The 20,726-nt window shown below is 44.2% G+C and overlaps 3 protein-coding genes across 6 annotated transcripts in view; all 3 read right to left on the bottom strand.

Annotated features, from left to right (window-relative positions):
- Positions 1-316: 316 nt before the first annotated feature.
- On the bottom strand, positions 317-5,392 carry panx2 (pannexin 2). Its single transcript, XM_070908041.1, has 5 exons — positions 5,164-5,392; positions 2,444-3,549; positions 1,979-2,114; positions 1,144-1,329; positions 317-636 (listed from the first exon to the last, which is right to left on the bottom strand). The coding sequence occupies exons 1-5, from the start codon at positions 5,390-5,392 to the stop codon at positions 317-319; spliced, it is 1,977 nt and encodes a 658-aa protein (XP_070764142.1).
- A 5,407-nt stretch (positions 5,393-10,799) lies between these two features.
- mlc1 (modulator of VRAC current 1) lies at positions 10,800-14,804 on the bottom strand. Its single transcript, XM_070907851.1, has 11 exons — positions 14,547-14,804; positions 13,974-14,063; positions 13,769-13,822; positions 13,539-13,640; positions 13,278-13,379; positions 13,060-13,131; positions 12,863-12,979; positions 12,693-12,749; positions 11,616-11,738; positions 11,208-11,369; positions 10,800-10,877 (listed from the first exon to the last, which is right to left on the bottom strand). The coding sequence occupies exons 1-11, from the start codon at positions 14,802-14,804 to the stop codon at positions 10,800-10,802; spliced, it is 1,215 nt and encodes a 404-aa protein (XP_070763952.1).
- Positions 14,805-19,727: 4,923 nt separating this feature from the next.
- btbd11b (BTB (POZ) domain containing 11b) overlaps positions 19,728-20,726 on the bottom strand; it is a 62,268-nt gene continuing 61,269 nt past the window's right edge. For all 4 annotated transcript variants that reach the window (XM_070906831.1, XM_070906830.1, XM_070906832.1 and 1 more), the window contains 4 exons: positions 20,625-20,706; positions 20,443-20,511; positions 20,161-20,274; positions 19,728-19,937 (listed from right to left, as the gene is read on the bottom strand). In XM_070906831.1, the coding sequence (XP_070762932.1) occupies positions 19,728-19,937; positions 20,161-20,274; positions 20,443-20,511; positions 20,625-20,706 (475 nt within the window). The remainder of the gene's footprint in view (positions 19,938-20,160; positions 20,275-20,442; positions 20,512-20,624; positions 20,707-20,726) is intronic.

The following is a 20,726-nucleotide window of genomic DNA, read 5'->3' as shown; positions in this document are numbered from 1 at the left end:
TGCACAGTCATCCTGAGACATGAATGTGACATCAATTCCTACAGTAATACTCTGGTCAACATTATCACATACACAAAGGTTTGTCTTATCCTCTCTGAATCATTTTCCCGTCTAAAAGTTGATTCATATAGCTTTTATGACTGCACTGTCAAACTTCTGCTCATCAGTCAGCCCAGTCCACCCATCACAGAAGTGTGTGAGAGTTCATTTAAAGAATAGAGGTGGCTGTTGATAGGAGGTGATTGACATGGTGGTCATGTGCGCAGAGTGTAGTGTGGAAAGGAATCTCACTCGGCATTCCTCTTCCTCTCCTTCCTCAACATTCCCCAGCGGCGATGAGCTCCCCAGGTCTCTCTGCCAGTCTGTCCCTGCGGTTTTCTTCATCCTCTTCCTCCTCGAAGAGAGTGTGATGTATACTCAGCAGCTGGTGTGTAGGGGCTATGGTTAGGGGTGGTGGCTGAGACTCTGGGTTTTCTGTCTGGGTCAGAGGCTCTGTTGGAGGAGGAGAAGACTTGGGACTGAGGGGGTCCTCACTGGAAGGAGGGTTCGGGCTCACGCCATTTACGTAAGTGGTGGTGGGCAGGGTCACCGTAGAAAAGGCAGTGTTGGTCGATTCTGGAGAGTGAACCTTAGTTTCTGAAGAGACAAGAAGGGAATACCGGAGAGGGTAGAGGAAGAGAGGAGAAAGTCAAAGTCTCAAATGGAAACAGTACAGGCAGTGGTGTCCCCTTTTAAAGAAACATACCCTTTCAAAGGTCAGCAATAATTGCACAGGGAGACTCTGAGGATGTCATGGTGTAGCCTAACAAGCTGGAGCTCACATTCAGCTGTAACTGAAAGCTAACGCTGTGTTTCATTTCCAAAACAGAGCGTCAATATTCGCTTCAGTTGGAATGTGCTCACCTTTTGCATGCTAAGACTGACTGGCCACCATGGAATTTACCAGACATAACATGTCATAAATAATCATACTCACTGTTTGGATCAAACTGTGGTTGCAGGAATAAAGGTACAGCTATGTGAGATGAGGTGCTGCATTTGTCTGTTAGCTAATACTGGTAAATATTCCATGAATATTATGAATTCAAGTGAAATGTTCTGCCCTGAACCAGGAAGCAAGAGTGACGGAGAGATCAGGCTTACCTGTGATTGCACCAGACACATGAACAATAGTGTGTGTGCCTTCAAGGTACACTGTATCCATGTTGTGCTGTGAGGGTAGAGGTTCCGTGGTAGCAGCCTCCACCTTGGGCTTGCGAATGGTCAGCATGTATGGGTGGACGTCCAGAGAGAAGTTGCGAGCGTGCTTTTTCTCCATCCCACCTAGATCTACGATTGGAAATGAAAAGTCAAAGTATGCTTAAACCTGCCTGATGGCCTGGCCTCTTGAAACAAGCTGTAAACACAGCATTTATATATTATCACAATATAAAGTTGATGTGGCAAACATGTTAGCAACCAGTTGTGTATTTACACATCCAGCAGATACACAGCAACATTAGCATTCATCTGGAGTCATGTTTCTGCCCACGTGGCGAATGCAAGTCACACAGCCACTCTTGTTTTGTCTCCACAAACTCCTGAGAAACAGATCCAACTCTTTAGCAGCTAAATGCTCCACTATGTTCACTAGCTGGTCGCTAACTTTGCCTGTTTGCTGTTTTGTACTTGTCAGGTAGTGTTTAATGGGTTTATGAGAGCGTTTTTCCTGAAAACAGCTGCGTCTGGAAACAACACTGATGAAAGCTGTGAGAGTGAACCAAAAGAGTAAATTGTGAGCTGTAAAACCAAAACAATTAGTTGAAAGATGCCTAAAAGTTCCATAAAACTGAGGGGAACTGCAGAGTCTGGTCTGTTATCTGATTATCTGTGGTCCAACACATACAAGTCATTTGATCCATTGTTAATATGAGAATATTAATTAGCACAGCTTTAAATTAAAATCTTACTGTTACGTACTGTTCATAGTACTGCATACCTTTTGTTGCAGGATATTGTGTGCTCTTGCTATCCAGAAGTGGTGCAATGAAGTTGTCTGCCACTGTCTTTCGTCTGACTGGTTTGGGTTTTTCAGGCTTGGTGTTATTTTCCAGGCGTGTCAGGGTAAGGGGTTCCTTTACAAAGGATAGAGAACACAAAAACAGGTAATTAAAATCATAAAGCTTAAACTACAGTTACGGTAGCCAAAGGCAACAATTGCATTGAAGTGTTCTACATATTTTAAATCACTTCCTGTGCCTCTTCAGAGAAGGAGGCTCTTATCAAGAGCTGATGTGGCTCAGTTGGAAGCACCTTGAACTAACATAAAGTCCATGTTGACATGAGCTGCTGTGCTCTAGTGAACAAGTTCTTGCAGAAAGTATAATTCTGTTTCTAGAGGACAGGTGGTGAATGGATGCTGACGCGTTATTACTGGAGACATGGAAAGTGTTCTCAGCCTTACCTTGAATGACTGAGGAAGAGGATTTGAACTCGGGATCCATTTAATCTTCTTGCGGGGCCGTTTGATGACCAGCGGCTCCCCACCCATCTCTCCCACTCCAAGATCCATATTGGGATCAAGCGTTTGTATCCCAGAGTCCCTCACAGTGGGCGTAGCATCATGGTTGGACTGGGCAAGTGCTGCCAACAGCTGCCTGACCACATTATCATACATGAGGTCGCTCTCATTGGTGATGAAGTCCAGCCGGTTGAGCGACTTGATGTGGTCCCTGTTCTCGTTGCAGAACATGGCCAGGATGTTGATATCACAGAACTGAGACTTCTGCCAGCGTCGCCGTGTTTTAATACCAACTTTATGCAGTTTGTCAAATACAAAGTTGGACTTGCGCACCACAAACAAGTGCAGCAAATTAAGCAGGATGATGAGGTTCATGGTGCAGAGCAGAGCGATATCCACTGCTGCCATGATGCGCTGCAGCTGCACAGCCGGCAGCTTACAGTTGACCCTGAGCTTCAGCTCCGAATAGCTGCTAATGTCTGGGGGCTCACCCAGCGCACAGGTGAACTCATTCTGCCTTTGGCGGGCATAGTAGGCGCTCAGGTAGGAAATGGGGATGGAACTGAGGCAGATAATAGCCAGGTGGCGTGCCAGGTAAAGCTTTGCCAGAAAGTTACTTTGGCCTCGTCTCTCCAAGTATTTCTCAAACAGGTTCTGTTCGGGGCTTTTCTCCTTCTCTGCGTTCTCTATGATCTCCCTCCTCTCCCGCTCAGTTATGCCAGGTCCTTTGGATTGGATCTGCTTCTCGATCTTTGGGGCTCGGCCCTCTGCGGCTCGATGATAGCAGTTATCAATCTCTTGAAGCAGGAAATTGAGCTCTGAAGTGAGCCGCGTCGAGGCGAGGAACTCCCAGCCCAAAGCAGGAATGTACATGATCCCAGCAAAGGCCAGCAGGGCATAGGGCAGGAACTTGTGCTCGAATAGTGAAGGCCAAAGGTGAGACTCCACGCCAGGTAGAGCGTCCCGCAGCTCTGTCCAGCAGTAGCCTCTTGCATACAGTGCCTGGTCTCTGGTGAAGTTGTGTGGTGTGTAACAGTATATGGACTCCTCTGAGGACAGTACAGACAGAAAGAATCAGCCCAAACATTGCTGTAACAAGTTGGATGATTAGATCTCATAATATAAATTAAGTATATTAGTTGACAGAAGAATGCCACAGCTACATCCTGGGTCTTATTGTCATAATTTCGAGATCTGACAATGTGAAAAGTCTGTAAGACACCATTTAACAACATGTGAGGGGTTAGACAAACAGATAGGCTTATAAAAAAGCTTTAACATTTTTTTCTAAGCCACTTATTTGAAATGAAAAAGGTAAACATGCCTGAAATATCTGTTATAATAATCCTTTGTCCTGTAAAACTGCATGTGCACACAACTACTCGAGTCCTGTGAGTCAAATGTTAACCATTCAACAGCTCTGCATAGTGCAACAGATGTTTCAAACAGACAGTCTAGGTTATAAGTTTAATTCTCACCCTCCTTTCACTTCCAAATAGTGCTTATGATAACATGGTTAAACTGGGGATTTGGTGTTCCCTCATATTCATTGCAATAAATGCAACTTGCAATGATAAATTCACTATTTTTTGGGATATATCTTGCATCTATCTAACCTCTGTTTCATTTTTATTATCTGAGGATCTTTTAGAATCATTCATCGGTACAGCACAAAGCGCTGTGTGTCTCTGACAATGCTCACACGGCTTTTTGAAATGATAGAAGTGTCTGCCTGGCTCAGACAGAGGCAGTGAGAAGTTGTTCTCTATCAGTCGTGTGTCCATTAAGTACAAAGAGGTTCAGGGATGCAGCAGGCCCGCTTTTAACCTTTGGAACTAAGAGCAGTGACGTCTGACATTATGAATGGTTGCTTTCTAAATAAACTTTATAATTTTTAATAAAAAACTATGACAAGAAGTCAGCATATCTTCTTTTATATTACTGGTAATGAGGTCAGTATGTGCAGTGACGTTACCTTCTTACAGTCACAGAGGGCAGGATGCTGTCCTTGTGCTGAGTCATCTAAAACTCGTTTGGCAACGCCCCAAATATCATTGTAAAACACCCCAGTGAGGGAATACTGGAGAACTTGTCTAAACGCCCACGTCTTTCTGCCGCTAAAGTTAAACGCTCAGTCCCAGATGGTTAATGCTGCTATGCAGAGAGTCTGACTCAGCAATGAACGAACATCTCTCCTATCCATCGCTTCCACTCTGACTTCTAACCAAACACCCTCCTCCTCCCTATAATCCATCCCCTCCGATTTCCAGAATCTCTCTAGCCCTCTCTAGCTCTTTCTTGCTCTCCCTGTCTGCTCCCTTTAATGCACTTGTCAATGTGTCTTTCTCTGCCATTGCCTAATCTCCTACTTACACTTCTTCTTATCACTGTCTGTCACAGAGGACACAAAAGCACTGCATGGCCAACTCAAAATGTCAACTTCCTTCCCCTTTGTCACATTCTTGTGGTGAGGTTTGGGTGTATCTGTGAGTATTTGCTGCTTTAAAAGAAAGTGTACTTTATGTGTACACTCTGGACCCTTTACAGCTAGATTCTGTCACAAACTGTACCTGGTCAAACGTGATATGAGGCGTAACAGCTGCTGTCGTAACTTAGACATCCTAGCTTGGGCAATGAACCCCCCCTAGTGGCAGAAGTCTCACCTGCAAAGTTCCTTGTGAAGACGAGGGTGACCAGCAGGATGGGGATGATGACCGTCCCTATAGTAACAACACGATCAAAAGGCAACTCCAGTTTGAGCTGCACCATGAGGCTAGCCAGCGCCCCGCCCTTCTCATCCTGAGAGGAGCCCGGCAGGATCAGCTCCTTCAGCTTCTCGCCGGCGAGTAGAGCTGTGGCCATGTCTAAGTTCTGATCGAGGATGTTCTGCATCCGGAACACAAAGGGACCCACACCACAACTCCCCACCAGACACTTCCTGCTGTAGTTAAATACTCCTCAACACAGTGTGATACACTCACACTCAGAAATGTGCGGCCAACTTCAGCCCCTGTCAAAGAAGGGGGTCATACTGTGTGGTCTTCAGAGCTTTGAGTTTTCTACAGTTTCCCACAGCTCCTCTCTTTCAGAGGGACAGACATAACGTTCAGAAGCACACTCCACTCTCTGTCTCCTCTGTGTGCCTCCCTGTGTTTAGCCCCATCTCTACGCTGCCTGGCCTCAGTCCACACACTCTGCGTGGCAGGTTGAGGAATGAGCTGAGTTTAGGAGGCGCCCTTGCGATCCCCAGGGAGGGTGATTGCTGGCTGAAGAGCTGTTACGTGAGCTTCGGTCATGAGAAGCTCCGACTGATCCTTTCCTGAAAGACAGACAACCAGTTAGGAGTGGCGCAGTATGTGCATTTTTATAAAAGCACAGTGAGGTACAAGATGCCATTTCTGGGAGCATGTAGATAATTAGAGCAACCATCTTTCAAACCCCGCCGTAGTGTGAATTTGTATTGTCTCACACCTTCCTCCGGGAAAGCTCTCTGTTCCCGTCCATCGTCCTCTATAATGCAGTCATGTGGCTGAGGGCGACTAATCCTCACTCTGTGACCAGTGGAGTGTGTAACTGTGGTTCCATCTGAGGGGGGTATTTGCCTTTGATCGAGCAAGGACACTGAAAGGGCAAAGTTATACTCTGGGGAGCATGCTAAGCTGAAATTGGTTAAAAACTGATTTTATTCAGTGATTTTGTCTTGAGAAATGAACAACCCTGTCCTTCTGGACATGGGCTCTGCGCCCCCTGCCCTTCTCTCTGGACTCCTGGTGGGTCATTATCTGTGTGGAACAGCATGTTCACCCTGGGATGTCAGGTGCACCCAGACACTTACCAGTGGGATGTCTTGTCACGCCTGTCTGAGTGTGTGTGTGTGTGTGTGTGTGTGTGAGTGTTTGAGTGAGTGAGTGTGCGCATATGCATTCATACATGAGCATGCATATGCTTGTATACAGTAAATGTGCAGGGTGAATTTGGCCACTGCTGCACGCTCATTTCTCTTGAAGGTTATGTGAATGTCCTTCGGGAGGGGAGTGAATACATCAACCCTTCCCATCAACAATCCTCACCCTTTCACTCTCCTTCTTTTTTTTTTCTTTCTCTCTCTCCATTCCTCCCGCTGCCCTCCTCTCATGAAATCCTTAAAAGTCGAGTCCTCTTGTCCGGTCCTGGAAAGTATACTTAACATCTCGGGGAGTGGAACCTTGAGACTGCGGTTTCACGAGTACAGCGGACAATTAACGTACTCTCATCAGCTTTATAGCACTCTCACCCGCATGGAGAGAAAGATCATAAGGAGAGGATTTCTTTGAAATATTATCAGAGAACATTATTTAAGGCTGCATATGTTAATGCTGACATCACGCAGTAATCGGTGTTATACCTGAGAAAAAGAACACGGTGTCCCTTATGGGATAACATAACAGACAGTACAGATTTGACACTGCTCTGTCCACATACAGCCTGGTGACGGTCAGGGTAACTTTATCCATATCCTCAAACACTGTCTCAAGGAAGAGGGGAAATAAAACTTTGCATCATTTATATTTAAAGGGGCAGCATCACAATTTAGGGCGCTCAGTCAGAGGCTGCACTGCTGTCTGTGAGCCCTTGGCACTGCTCCAGTCCGACAGATAATGCCCTTCAGTTGGGCGATGCTACCAGTGTTTAGAGAGGGAATCCCACATTCTTTGGCTACTACAGCATCCCGCTTGGCTGTGATCAGTGCAGCCGGCTGCAAAGAGATGGAGCTAAGCTCGAGGATAACAGCTGAAGGAGAGGAGCCCCCTTCATTCATTATGAATTAGATGATGGCTGAAAAGGGGATAACTTTCAGGGCACATCTGACACTTCAGAAAACAAATCTGAGCAGATTACTACAGCAGACCAATGACACATTTTAGACAGATGTACAGTTTTACACTAATAGTGAGATAGAAAAACGCCACAAAGTATCTTCACTGCTTTCCCACTTTTGACTGTCAGTTAGCCCCTATAGGAACACTGCAGGAGCATTTCATCAGGGTGAGAAGATCATTATGTCCTATTTAGCTCGTGTTGAGCTACGACGCCTCCCACTGCTGTCTCCTGACGGGTCTGTGAGTCCAGGACACCGGGAGGATCGCAACCAGCAGGACCGCACTTCCACCAGAGACATTGCGTTGCAGTGGATTGCAGCTGCCTGCAGACGACGAGCCGTTTCAGCACCTGAGCAGCGGATAGCTCCCGGATAGCCAGCCGGAGACGAGCCGCTGCTGAACATCCAGTGTAGCGATTGAGTGTGCGAGTGTGTGTCAGTGTGTGTCTCTCTGTGTGTATGAGAGAAGAGGAGATCCTACTGTCGGAGCCTCTTAAGATGCTCAATACCTGCATCAGCTGTCTACCTGTCCACACCGGAGAGAGCGGCACCGGAAAAGCCACCCTCCCGGGCCATGTGCATGCAGCGGGAAAATAACAAAAAGCCACTCACCATGTCTCGCTGCATCCTCGGCGCGGCAAGAGTTAATCTGCAGTGCGGGCGAGCAGCTACAGCATGTATCCGAGCACACCGGTTTGTTCCGCCTTCCACCCCCCCCCCCACCCCAGCTCCTCTCCCCTCCCTGCCCTGCCTCTTCCTCAGAAACAAGGGATGAGATAACACATTAAGACTCCCCAGTTCATCACATCACCGCGCGTTCATCCCCGCGGTTAACCGACTTAACTGCGGCCGTGATTCACACAAGGACAGGTGGTCTGCGTGTGCCAGTAGAGATGCTGAAATAAATAAATGCAGGCATGTTGCAGAAATCGACATCATAATAATTCTGTAATCCCTCTCAGAGGTTTACAATTGAAACATTACATATCTGGACTCCTGTGTGAGCGTTAGTTGGATGTTACAGTGATGCCATCGACGATAAAACACCATAAACAGTCTTTGGATATTAAAGTCACGTCTGAGAGCACTGATGGATTGTCTATTTAGGACTAAGCCTTGGCTACATAGTCTAGTCAAAGAACTACACACCGGCTACCACTATTCAAATGCCCTGTTCGTTCAGTCTACAGCCTAACCAGAAGGCAGAGGCAGGCTTTTTACTTTCCTGTTGATAGGTTTATCCCACCTGCCCGTCATTCAAATGCACTGGGTGTGGCGAGGACCTTCTCTTTTTTTAACCCCACTCAACTCAAGTTTGACATAAAGTAGATCCTTCTGCAACTGATCATTTAATCTAATTGTATGGGTTACTTGTAGAGACACAGGCCTTTTAATTCACCACCACATCACTGCTGAACAGGGAGCTTGGTGAGTTTGTTTGCAGCATCCCATGTCTCTCTCTCTCGCTCTCTCTCTCTCTCTCTCTCTCTCTGTTGGGATTCTTGTGGCGATGTGAGCGCGCGCTCCCGATGTTCGTCAGCTGGACCGAGCCACAAGTCAGTGTTCCTCAAGCCGGTTTCCGCCGGTTAGGGAAGCCGCACCTCTCTACGTCTGCTTCCAAATATAGTCTCTCTCTCTCTCTCTCTCTCTCTCTCTCTCGGAGATGTTCATGTTCGAGGATGTGACACATTCTTGCGAAAGACAAAAAAAACCCAAAACAGCATGTACTTTCATTATTGGCCTAAACGTGTTCAGAAATACACAAGGTGGCCACTTACAGCTGTACAATCTGTTACATTGCAATACAGCAGATCTGCCATAAATTCTAACTTTACAAAGTTTATAATGTTTTCGTTGACATTGTCAGAAATGTGTAAATGCATTTATATGTATATATTATTGAGGTCATGGTTTAGGTCAGCATTATATTTATTTATTTACATAATCAACACAAAAACATAATTGAATCAACACCTCTATCACAGTGTCTGAACTGAACAGTGCAGGCATCATAAAAGTAAACTTTATAGCCGAACAGAACTGGATAAAACTGTGTTTGTGCAAGCATTGAAGTCTTGGCCTGTATAGTATTTCCATGTTTGTTCCTTTTGCCTTTTAATCTTATATGTAAGGGAGGGAAATGACTCCATGTTGATAAGAATATATCATGTGCAGCGTCCAACACAGAATGGAGCGGAGGGATAGGATTAATTTAACAGAGGAAGGAAATTAAGTAAATTAGCATAGTAGCAAATAAATTAGAGTGCAATAATGAGGAGAACACCATTCTCATTTCCAATCATGAAAGTAGGGTGTGTAGTTGTGTGTTGTTGTTTTTTCAGGAAACATGCACCCAAATATAAATCACCTATAGTCTAAACATCACAGAAATCTAAAAATAAGATAATAACCAGAAAATGTTTCCTGGAATGTTATTTTAGGATGCAGATAATTAGCGTCATGTCATGTATTTGTTGCCTGGTTTGCTGTCATCTTGCCATTTATACAATATCTGCAGGTTGATTCAGTGAGCAACATTAAACAACAAGAAGAGCAACCTTAAAGCATTATACACACATGTTTACTTCATGCCAAACATTTTATTTTTCTAAAGACACAATTTCAGTTAAAACTCTTTACATCAGTTAATAGCTGCAATATCCATCTCTTGTAATAAAGTCTTGCAACCACTACCACACCACTGTACACAAGAAGACATAAAGAGGCTGGCTACTGAACAAAATAAGATAAGTCAATGTTCACTATTTGGAAAGAAAGTCAGCAGAGAATAAAGTCTGCCACTGATTTAAACATGTTTCATTTGCTTCTGTGGAAAACTCTCCTATAAATGTAGCTGAATGAGACATTGAGCCAGTGCCAGGTGATAGATAAGCCACCACATTACATGAATGTATTTTCACACATACTGACGTCCTTTTCATCCTACAGTACAACCGTGACAATGATGCAGACAAAACTGCACCATCCATTAAATCCATCATTTATTCAGTTGTTTGTTGTTTATCACATGATTGTTCATTGAGTGGTTCGGTTCCCAGGTCAAACAATGCCACTCCTCACTACATTAAGCAGGCAACAGTTACAAAAACCCAGAAAACAGACATCAAAGCAAAGTGCTCAAAGCATTATCTATGCAAATATCTTCATCAAAAACAAATAAAAGAAACATATTCTCTGCCTTGTATTCATTTTTCTCGCTCTGATTTCCTTCTCTATCTTTCAGTCTTTATTTCCTTCTCCCTGTTCATCTACGTCTCTCTCACTCACGTCTCTCAATCTCTTAATACGTCTTTACTGCTTTTCCTTTCTTCCAGTGTCTTCTGTCTCAGGATTGTACTCTTGTGCTCACAGCTTACAGAGTCTCTTTTATTCCTCCTTTTCCCACTTCTCATTGAACTTCTCCGTGCACCGTTGGACTGTTCATTGGGCCATTTGGACCACAACTGCCTTCCAGGTCCTGTCTTTGTCGAAGTCCTGCAGCGTTCCATTGGACGCTTGCTGCAGAGGAGGGCGAAACAGGAAGCGGGAGAAGGAGAGAGATGAAATGTGGAAGATAAATGATGTATGAAGGATGAGCAGCACAGTGTGTTTTTATGTTTTTGTAATTGCATGACTAGTTCACTGATGTTTATGTCATCAATGCCATTTACATGAGCTGTCGCTGGTGAGTCCAACACCTGGAACAGAATTAAACGTATAATTTTACACATTCTCAAATGTCTCTTGCTGGAAATGGAGACACAGACAAGGAGAGAAAAAGACAGACAGACAGACAGACAGACAGATGTGTCCATTTGTGTCCACGACTCCTGCTTTTACCAGCCTTACCTCACAGTATTGGGTCGGGGTGTGCATGTTGTCCTCACACTCTGGAGCCCCCATGCGGAGCTGGCTCTTGTAGGAGGCACAGTGCACCACAGTGGCTGAAGTTAGAATTGCCTGCACCAGCAGAAGCACCATCAGAATCAGTAGCAGGATGTCGTAGGATTGCTGGACCACACACACACACACACACACACACACACAGAGAGAGAGAGAGAGAGAGAGAGACAGAGAGAGAGAGAGATGAAATTAGATGATTCTGAATGAGATTTCTTAATGAGTCAATTTCACAGTTTCTCAAAAATCTGTTCATGTATTTCTCATGCAAAACGATTTGAAGGCTGGAGAGGTAATGCTCACTAGAGAACCTGCGCACTGCATACTACTCGGAAATGCTCGCTTCATTAGACTCACCTTGGCTGTAGGCACATCATGCAGGAAGATTTCAATAAAGCTGATCACGCTGCAAGAGAGGAAGCCGGAGGCTGAAAAGAGCAGGGGAGACGTGACGCTGCTGATTGCGATCAGCACCTCCACCTGAGAGACACCAGGAAGAGAGAAAGCAGAGGAACTGAGAAAAAAGGTTTGTAGGCCCAGAAGACATAGGAAATACACCCAGTTTGTGTGACTGAAAAATGTAGTTATGAATAATAACGACTATCCTTCCTCAGCAGAAACCCATCCTAATTAACTTCCATAAGATACAGTAAGTAACTTTATTGATATAGAACCTTTCAAGAGCACAACGTCACAAAGTGTTTCACGATAAAAAGATAAGGCAACAGACATTAACTTAAGAAACATAAAAAACACCATATGCCACAAAGGCAAATCAGGTGAGTCTTGAGATGCTTTTTAAAAGTGTCCACAGATCTTAAGTCCAAAGCAGAGAGTTCCAAAGTTTAAGAGCCTCAACCTCAAAAGCACAGTCCCCTTTAGTTTTGAGCCTGGAGCGAACAAACCCGATCAGAGGACCATGGAGACCTGCTGGTATTATAGGGTTACAGTGGATCTCTAATGTAGGCAGTCGTATGACCATGCAAAGCTCTACAAGTGATCACAACAACCTTGAATTGAATTCTGCATATGCAAGGCAAACAGAATAGGACCCAGGGCCGAACACACCATAAAATAGAGTTTCATGTAAAGACGCATATTTACTAACAACAACTAAGAAACTCCTATCAGAGAGGTAGGAGGAGAACCACTCCGGGGCTGCCCCAGAGATACCCACCCACTGCTGAAGTCTGTCGATTAGGATGCTGTGGTCTGCAGTGTCAAACGCTACACTGAGATCCAACAGTACCAAAACAGAGCTTTCTCCGTCATCACCATGCATCAAGATATCATTACAATGGATCAGCATTTGAAGTCAAACAAAGACTGACAGCTCCAAATATGTTACTTTAATTGATCACATCCACCTTTCTACCCGTAGCAAACATTTGCAAGACTGAGGCTCTAACAGCTAGAGTATTGTCTTGTACTCACCAGACATTTGTTGGGGTATTCTGACACAACATGGCTGGCAATAGCACTAGGAAAACACTGTAAAGGATTAAAGATCAGACACAAAGTTAAGATGGACGGCATCTTAGTTTTCATTCTGAGCTGCAATTTCTGTAATAATGAAAAGTACATTTTAGTAAGAAAGAACTTACAGCCACGAGAATCCAGAAAAATGTGACAGACAGGTAGGGGCCAGGAAGCAAAGCATCCATGTTGAGTGCAATAATTCCTCCAAATACAGCAGAAATGCCCACGATGACTTCGATCACCTATTAGAGACTTTCTTCAGTGATTGATAAGCACTGACCAAACAGACGCATCATATGCAACAAAACTGGAAACCACTCACAGAATATGCTTTAAGGAGCCGAGTGGGGAACACTGCAGGCGTCATGACCACAGGTCTGTCATGTGTCACCGGCTAAAAGATGGACGGAAAGACTGAGAGGGGTTAGGATGGAAGAGTGAAAGCTATAGGGTAAGTGGGGGGGAGGGGGGGCATCAGTTGGGGGAAGCAAAGCAATCAATAATTTATATGCACACACACACACATACACACACACACACCTTTCTGTGGCAGCAGCAGTCTTCTGCAGACCGGGCTGACAGGATGACAGTACTGGCCATCAACACCTCCAGCAAAAGCATCAGGATGAGGTTAAAGTTGATCTGAACAGACAGAGTGGGAGGGAGAGCAGAGACACAGCAGCAGAAGGAAGATTAAAGAAGGGAAATAGAGAAGAAATTCTCTATTTGAAGAATAATCTCATGTGCTTATGTGCAACCAAAGGATTGGTAGTTTTCAGTTTATTAATATGATGGATTTACGTTGACAGCAGAAGGGTTCAGGACCAGTTTACAACCAAACCAAACCAGGCAGGTGGTCGTCACAGCAAATGTTGACACGTAGACCACCTGGAAATCTGACACCTTGGAAAAAAAACAAAAACAAGAAAACACTAGACCTTCATCAGTATCAAGCCTCAATTGTCTCAATTAAAAATCCATTAAAACATAATTATCTTTTTTGGCCCTTGGTGTGTTCATTGTTTACTCACTGCAACATGTCTGTTCTTGGCAATCGCAAAACTGGCTATCGCTGCAGGGAGGCCCTGCGAGGAAGAAAAGCAACAAACGAGCTGCCGTCTGAAAATGATGTGTTACTGGCATTTTTATCTAAACAATGTGTATAAACTAATTATGGCAGAGCTGTATGTGTTAATGTGATGTTACTGCGATTACACTTGCATGATGGTCACTTACAGAGCCTGCAGCACAGCGTAGGTAGTCCATGGCAACAGGAAACACATTTCCCAGGTACAGAGAGAAACCAGATGTGATGAGCAGACTGCCCTGAGGACACACACACACAGGCATGCATGCAAATGCCAATACAGACACTCAGAAATGCGCTCAACAGGTAAGACTGCACGAGAATACTAACATTCTCACGCACGTAAACACATATTTAACAATTCATGAACCTGAAGTGCCCAGTTAATCAGATATAATACAAACTGCTGACGTGAAGCAACCCCTAAAGTTTGTGATTTATTTGTCTGTTTCCTCATACACTTCTATAAAAACCCTTTTAATATTATAGCACTTGGATTATTTAGTCTGGAGGCCTGCTGTTGTATATTTCTGCTCACCCAAATGTGGAAGCACAAAACAAGATTCCTTGTCGCCATCCCACTCAAAATTTCTAGATTGGGATATTCTCTCATTAGGAAAAAAAGATCACCCCAACCTTTAAAATTTGCGTGTTATGAACTAAATAGATGCACCTTGTGATGTGCCTCCTTTCTACCTCTCCCTGACCGTCTTTCCTCTCACCCCTATGAGGACACTGTAGAGCCAGGCCCTGTAGCTGAAGCAGGGGTGCTTTAGGGGCTCCTGCTGGTCCAGCTGCAGGTCACTGGCCCTCACGTCCACTGTGTAGCTGTCCCGCTCGGGCCTGTACCGCTCCCCCCTGTCCGGCCTTCTCTCCGCTCCCCTGTCGCCCCGTCGTCCCAGCGTCCCACCACCCCTCTCCAGGGTGGGCATGTGGCTGTAGGTGAACTCCTCTCTGGCTGAGAGCTCGTCGCACTGCATCACTGATGGATGGGAAACACAGAGTGAGGATTACAGCCTCTGGGAAAGGGAGGGGGGGGGGGAGACCCAATTGTGAAAGCTACATGAGTTCAGGACCTTTGCCTTTTAACGTGTTTCTTCACAGTAGTTCTCATCAACAGGAGGCAGTAAGTTTACTTTCAAAATGAAGATTGAAATCTGAGTACTCCAACATGGGAATCCAGGAAATAAATCCATGAAAAGTGCATTAAACTGAAAGACAAACATGCAAAAACAAACCCCCTCCTTTTTGACTGCCTGAGCCAAGACGACGCCACTTATTCCATCTTCCTCTTTTTCACTGCTTCTTTTTCACACATTGCTCCCGCCACACTCACCTGTTGTTAAGTCTCTTGCAGAATCTCCCCAGATAGTCCAAGAAAGGTATCCTTCAACAACTGAGATCAAATCACTACATGGAGGACAGCTTGTTGTTGTCTGCAGCTCCTTTTGCTCCCCATCTCTCACTCACACTCTCTTTCACCCCCCACTCTCCTCCTCTTTTTTGTCTCTCTCTCTCTCTCTCCCTTTACACGACGTTTCTCAGAAACAGTTCTGAAAAGTTCTTTTTTTGAGCCCCCTCAAAGCGTGGAGCTAAAACACATGGCTCTTGTGCTGCCAGCCTACTTTGTGCCAAAGGGAGAGCGCCTGTGCATGACAACAAGGGGAGGATGAAGGGGCTCGCGCTGGGGGCAGAGTTAGTAGGGCAAACACCCTTTTCACACTCCCATTTGCTCATGCACACACACACACACACACACACAGGCACACACACACACGCACATCAACCCACTCACAAACCAGAACAATAGACACTCAGAAATGAGCGCAAGGCAACACACAAAGTTATGTGTTCAGAAATTCCTCTTCACAGCAAGAAAAATGAAGCAGCCTCAATCACACAAACCTCATCATGTACAGTGTCAAACAGTTGGTTTCTGCCTAAATAGTTGAATGTGTCCCCCATTGGAGTTCCCTTCAACACTGCCCTTGGTGTTACTTAGCGCTCCACTTGCATTTCACAGCCCAGTAAATTAAGATGCCCAGCAGGGCTTTAGAAAAGAGGCAACAGAGACATTTCCCTCGGCTTAATCACATGGTCTCTTGTCTGCCACAGCTAATCTGATGATGGATAATTTCTGCTTTAATTTAGGTTCTCCTAACTACTCATTCAGGAGTAAATCCCACGGGACGACGCCATCCTGTGAGTGTGTGTGTTCATTGTGTCCGTGTATGAGCATGTACATGTATGTGCACCTCAGGATTCCATTCAGTCTTTAACAGAGTGGAGCATTCTCGGCTCAGCACTGTTCCCGGGCCGCGGTAACCATGGTGACTCCTTAACAACTGCTGTCACCCCGTCCTTTGCCATTCGAATGTCTCCGCCCAACACACAACAACGACACACTTACACAGTTCAAATACCATACACTCTCAAAGAGAAGAGAGAGAGAGGTATATTGCAACAGTTCTCTGGAGACATTGAAGGGGGAGGAACACTGATTAGATGAGACACAATTCAATAAATGGGAATGTGGAAAAGAAATTACAAATAGCCTGTGTGGCCGGGATTGTTTACTCCCAGTAATGTGATTGCGGGGGTTTACTATTTCATAAACATCTAATACATCATGGAGCCAGACAAACCCTGAGTGTCCAGCTGCCCCTGACATTTCTGTCACATAAAGAAAAATGAATGTCAGTATCAGGTTTCCCTGCAGCAGGATGGCACAAAGCCTAGTGCATTTCACTTTTTTGAAAACTCTTCACACAGTCAACACAACAGAAGTCAACGTGGACTAAACTGTGGATGACTTTTCACTGCTTTGGCACAAAATGTGTTCAATGACCACATCATTCAAAAAATATTCAACAATTCATATATTGTTTTCTCATTCAAACTCAACCACCACCAAAACTCTCTGCATTTACTCTCCATTTTGCACACGTTTACATACTCTTTAAAAACTGTTAAATTAGCATGACACAAAATTCCTGTAAACTAGCCTGCAGTTTGCTACATTCTGCTACATCTACATCTAAAAAGAAAAAGAAACAGAAAAATGCATGAACTCCTAATTGCGACAAACAACACTGAGCTCCTATGTTCATTCCTTGATGACTTCTATGAAAGACTATGCCGGGTGAGGAAAGGGGGCAAGTGAGGCAGAATCCAGAACATTTTGTAATTGTATGGGACGTAGTGTCGCGTTTCCCTCCACCTTATTCTCACTTCCTCAACCTCACAGAGGTATTCTTCTCCTCATGGAGGTGGAAAGTTTATGACCACCAGCCACATGATCAGACGTCCCTCTTGGACATAGTGAATGCTTGATGTCTGGACGCATCTGCAGAAGATAGCCAGAGAGGGATCAGGCATGCACAAAGATTATTTCATTTGGAGGCAAATACTGTCAGTGTTCTGGAGTTGACCCTGAGACGTGTATGAAGCATTGTAGTTGAATTACTGCACTTTAAATGTTAGATTAACTGTTGTGCTGAGCTGCATGTCGGCAAAGACGATTCATGTCTGTTATTCTAAATCAAGACACACATGCATGTGTGCAGAAGAAGAAAGTGGGAGAGAAATTCTCCTCAGCAGCATCTCTTTGAAAACAGCAGTACAGAGTGGCCACACACAGGGTTTACACTGCTTTGCTTTTACCCTCATTTGTAAGAGAGTGGAGCAGTGGAGAACAAGGCCAGGTCTGTTCTCTGTGCACCGCTTTGAGTCTGTCTTTCTACTTCTCTTTATACAGTAGGTGTATACTTTCTGTCTGAGGGGCTTCACATCTGTCTGTCTGTCTGTCTCCCTGGAGGTAGATGGAGTGTGAAAAGAAATATAAAGCATTACACCTTTAATTTCACACTAATCAGTTGACCTTATATTTATCTGTCACTAACTCCTTCATTTCCCTTTTTAAATGTTTTTGGTCTCTGCAGCCATTTAATCATTTATCTATTTTCCTGACACTTACCCACATTTCCAATTATCCTTATGCATATACAATGAGATGTCCATGGCATGTCCTGAGCACAGTGATTGTGCGTGTGTGTGTGTGTGTGTGTGTGTGTGTGTGTGTGTGTGTGTGTGTGTGTGTGTGTGTGTGTGTGTGTGTGTGTAACGTCAGTGAAACAATCAAGGGAACTGTAAGTAAGTTTACCTGAAAACACTGGTGCAGTAGTTAAACACTGAGCACCAGCCTTTTCAGTTAATAAGCTACCTACCTAAAACTACACCAGCCAGTACACGTAATGTTAATCATCCATAATACTGTACTGCATATGCTACCGCTCTAACATCACTGTATAAACTCTTGTAACAGCAGCTAAAGCATTTCAATCGTCCGCCATTTCTATTTTTATAATGTCACAGCAATATACAGTACAGCATATGGATGATTAACATTACCTGGCTGATGTAACGTTAGTTCAGAACAGGGTTACAGTTAGTTTTATTACGCTTTGGGCTCCATTCAAGGGACTTGTTCAAGTGTTTTTCTTATCTTGTCTTTTTCTTTGTCATTGATTTCAGGCTATTTATCCAAGACTGAATTGGCTTGCTGCAGCAGGGTGCCAAATTAAACCACCTCCCAGCTGAGATCTAACCTTTTAGCTGTGGAGAACAAAGTAACTAACCTTAACCCTTTCAAAATGTTACATCACACAGAATAATGGATGCCCCCTTGCGGGTGTTTTTGAGCCAGCGACTGCACAGAGGAATCTAAGAGCAGATTCACAGTATTCTTTATATTAATCTTTATGGAGGAAAGATATATCAAGTCACACATATACAAGTCATGTGGTTTCACAATCCCTGGAAAAACAGCTGACAGCATAATGTTCCTAGTTCAGCACTAAACAGGCCTGGAGAGCCTCTCACACACGACATGGCGACACCATTTGACTGTTACACATTTAGTGACCCATGCTGATGACAAAAATATTAAAGACTTCCAGTCTTATAAGTGTGAAAGCAGCTCCTCAGCGTAATCTTCCGACAGTTCAAACAGAAAAACCAGAACACAGTCATCCCTCTGACATGCAACATTTAAACACAGATATTTAAAAGATGAGCTTTTCGTTTTTACAGCGATATCCAACAGTAAGACACATGAGAAAACATCAGTGGATATATACATTAACTTACATTATCAATAGCTCTGTTTTTTTTATGAACAATATTTACATAGTAGTGGAGGAAGCAAAAGTCCTCTTTCCCACCCGGTTGCCCAAAGTCACACGATGAACGTCCCTCTTTTGCATCAGTCACATTACAGGTTGTCTTGTTTGGCTTTAAGAAGTAATCAGCACAGATAATGCTAAGTGACTGACAAATATACAAATTAATTACTCTGTACAGGTCCACATGTTAAAGCAATTAATCACAGCATGAGGCAGCGGTTCTTCCTCACAGCCACATTGCGCTGTTTATCGTCTCGACACATTGAGCCTTGTATTCAGATGCTCTGACTGTTGCAGTTGGCTGCAGCTCTTCCTCTGAGTTTCCGCAGTTCCACCTGATCCAGTTATTTCCACGTGTAACACACAGAGTGTGCGTTAGCAGAGAAATTCTTGCTGAATGTTGTTGCAGTCATGTATGCTATTGGCAAATTGTGGCATAATACAGCTATCTTATGACAGTCATTGTGTGTTACTGTAATTCATAGTTGACAGATATCAACGAGGCAGACAGACAGACCATCCGTGCTAAGATAACAAGAAGCATATTAGCATCTGATGAGCTTCACGGAGACAAAGAACGTTAACTGGACAGTCCACAAGTCTTATTTTTCTCTCTCACTTGAAATGATCTGTCACTCAGATACATCTCAATACAGTGCCACATCTCTGATACCTCTCTGATAAATATTCTCTGTTCCTGTGTTCAGAGAGGTCAGGAGATCAGACGATGGATCCCTTGGAGGAGGACAGGTGGATGGACTGGATGCGGATGGCCAGGGTTTTCTCCAGAGCCTGCAGGATGTCACAGCCGGGGCTATCTGGAGGCGCGTCATACAGCAGCTGTTTGAATGGCTCCAGCTCGATCAGCATTACCATGTTCTTGAGGAAGTAGCCTTCTATGTAGGACGCCAAGTCTGGAGCATCAAGAAACTGTGAAAACAGGGGGAAAAAGATGGTTGATTATTACTGAAAACTGTGAATTTTGCACACATTTTCAAGAAATTACAGATCAAATTTCTGGCTTAAACTTTAATGTGCAACAATAGTTCTATGTAGTGGACACTTTTATCCAAAACACCTTATATTGCTTTGTAGCACAGCTTTGTACTGTCCAGGAGTATTAGTGTGGGTGTATGTTATTCTATTTTGGCACCTTGGTGTGGTTGTAGATCTCCACACACGTTTCAGTGTTGATGTTCTTGGAGCAGATAATCTCACAGTGCCGCTGCAGCGCCTCCAGCTGGAAGAACTTGGCTGCAGACAGAAGCTGGAAAGAAACCCAATCAATTCAAATTAAAGTTTGGAATTTGTTTTGTATTGGAACATTTGAACAGTGCTATATTCATAGGCGAGGAACTGGGGTAGGTTTATTTTCAGTGTAAGCTTAATAGCACATAATATAGCTGGCAGGTTATAATGGCAATAAAGACCTAACCTCCATAATATCAGTGTTCCTGATGTGCAGAGCTTCTGTCCCTCCACAGTAGAGATACTGCATCACCAGCTGAACAGAAGAAACACATATTGCACGGCTCCCATACAAGGACAAATACATTATGGATTTATGAAGGAAGGAGTATGAATGTGCAGTTCAAATGTAATTCAAAAGTGTCTCACCTGAAAAATGTGATATTTGACATTGCTGATTTCGATACACGTGTTTTCTCCGCAAGGTCTGTTTGCTAGAAGAGTTTTAAACCTTAAGAGAAACAAAAAGAG

Source organism: Enoplosus armatus, chromosome 6 (assembly GCF_043641665.1).
Source record: "Enoplosus armatus isolate fEnoArm2 chromosome 6, fEnoArm2.hap1, whole genome shotgun sequence".
Classification (NCBI taxonomy): Eukaryota; Metazoa; Chordata; class Actinopteri; order Centrarchiformes; family Enoplosidae; genus Enoplosus; species Enoplosus armatus.
Note: the sequence above shows the minus strand (reverse complement) of the source record. Positions and strands in the feature narration are given on the sequence as shown.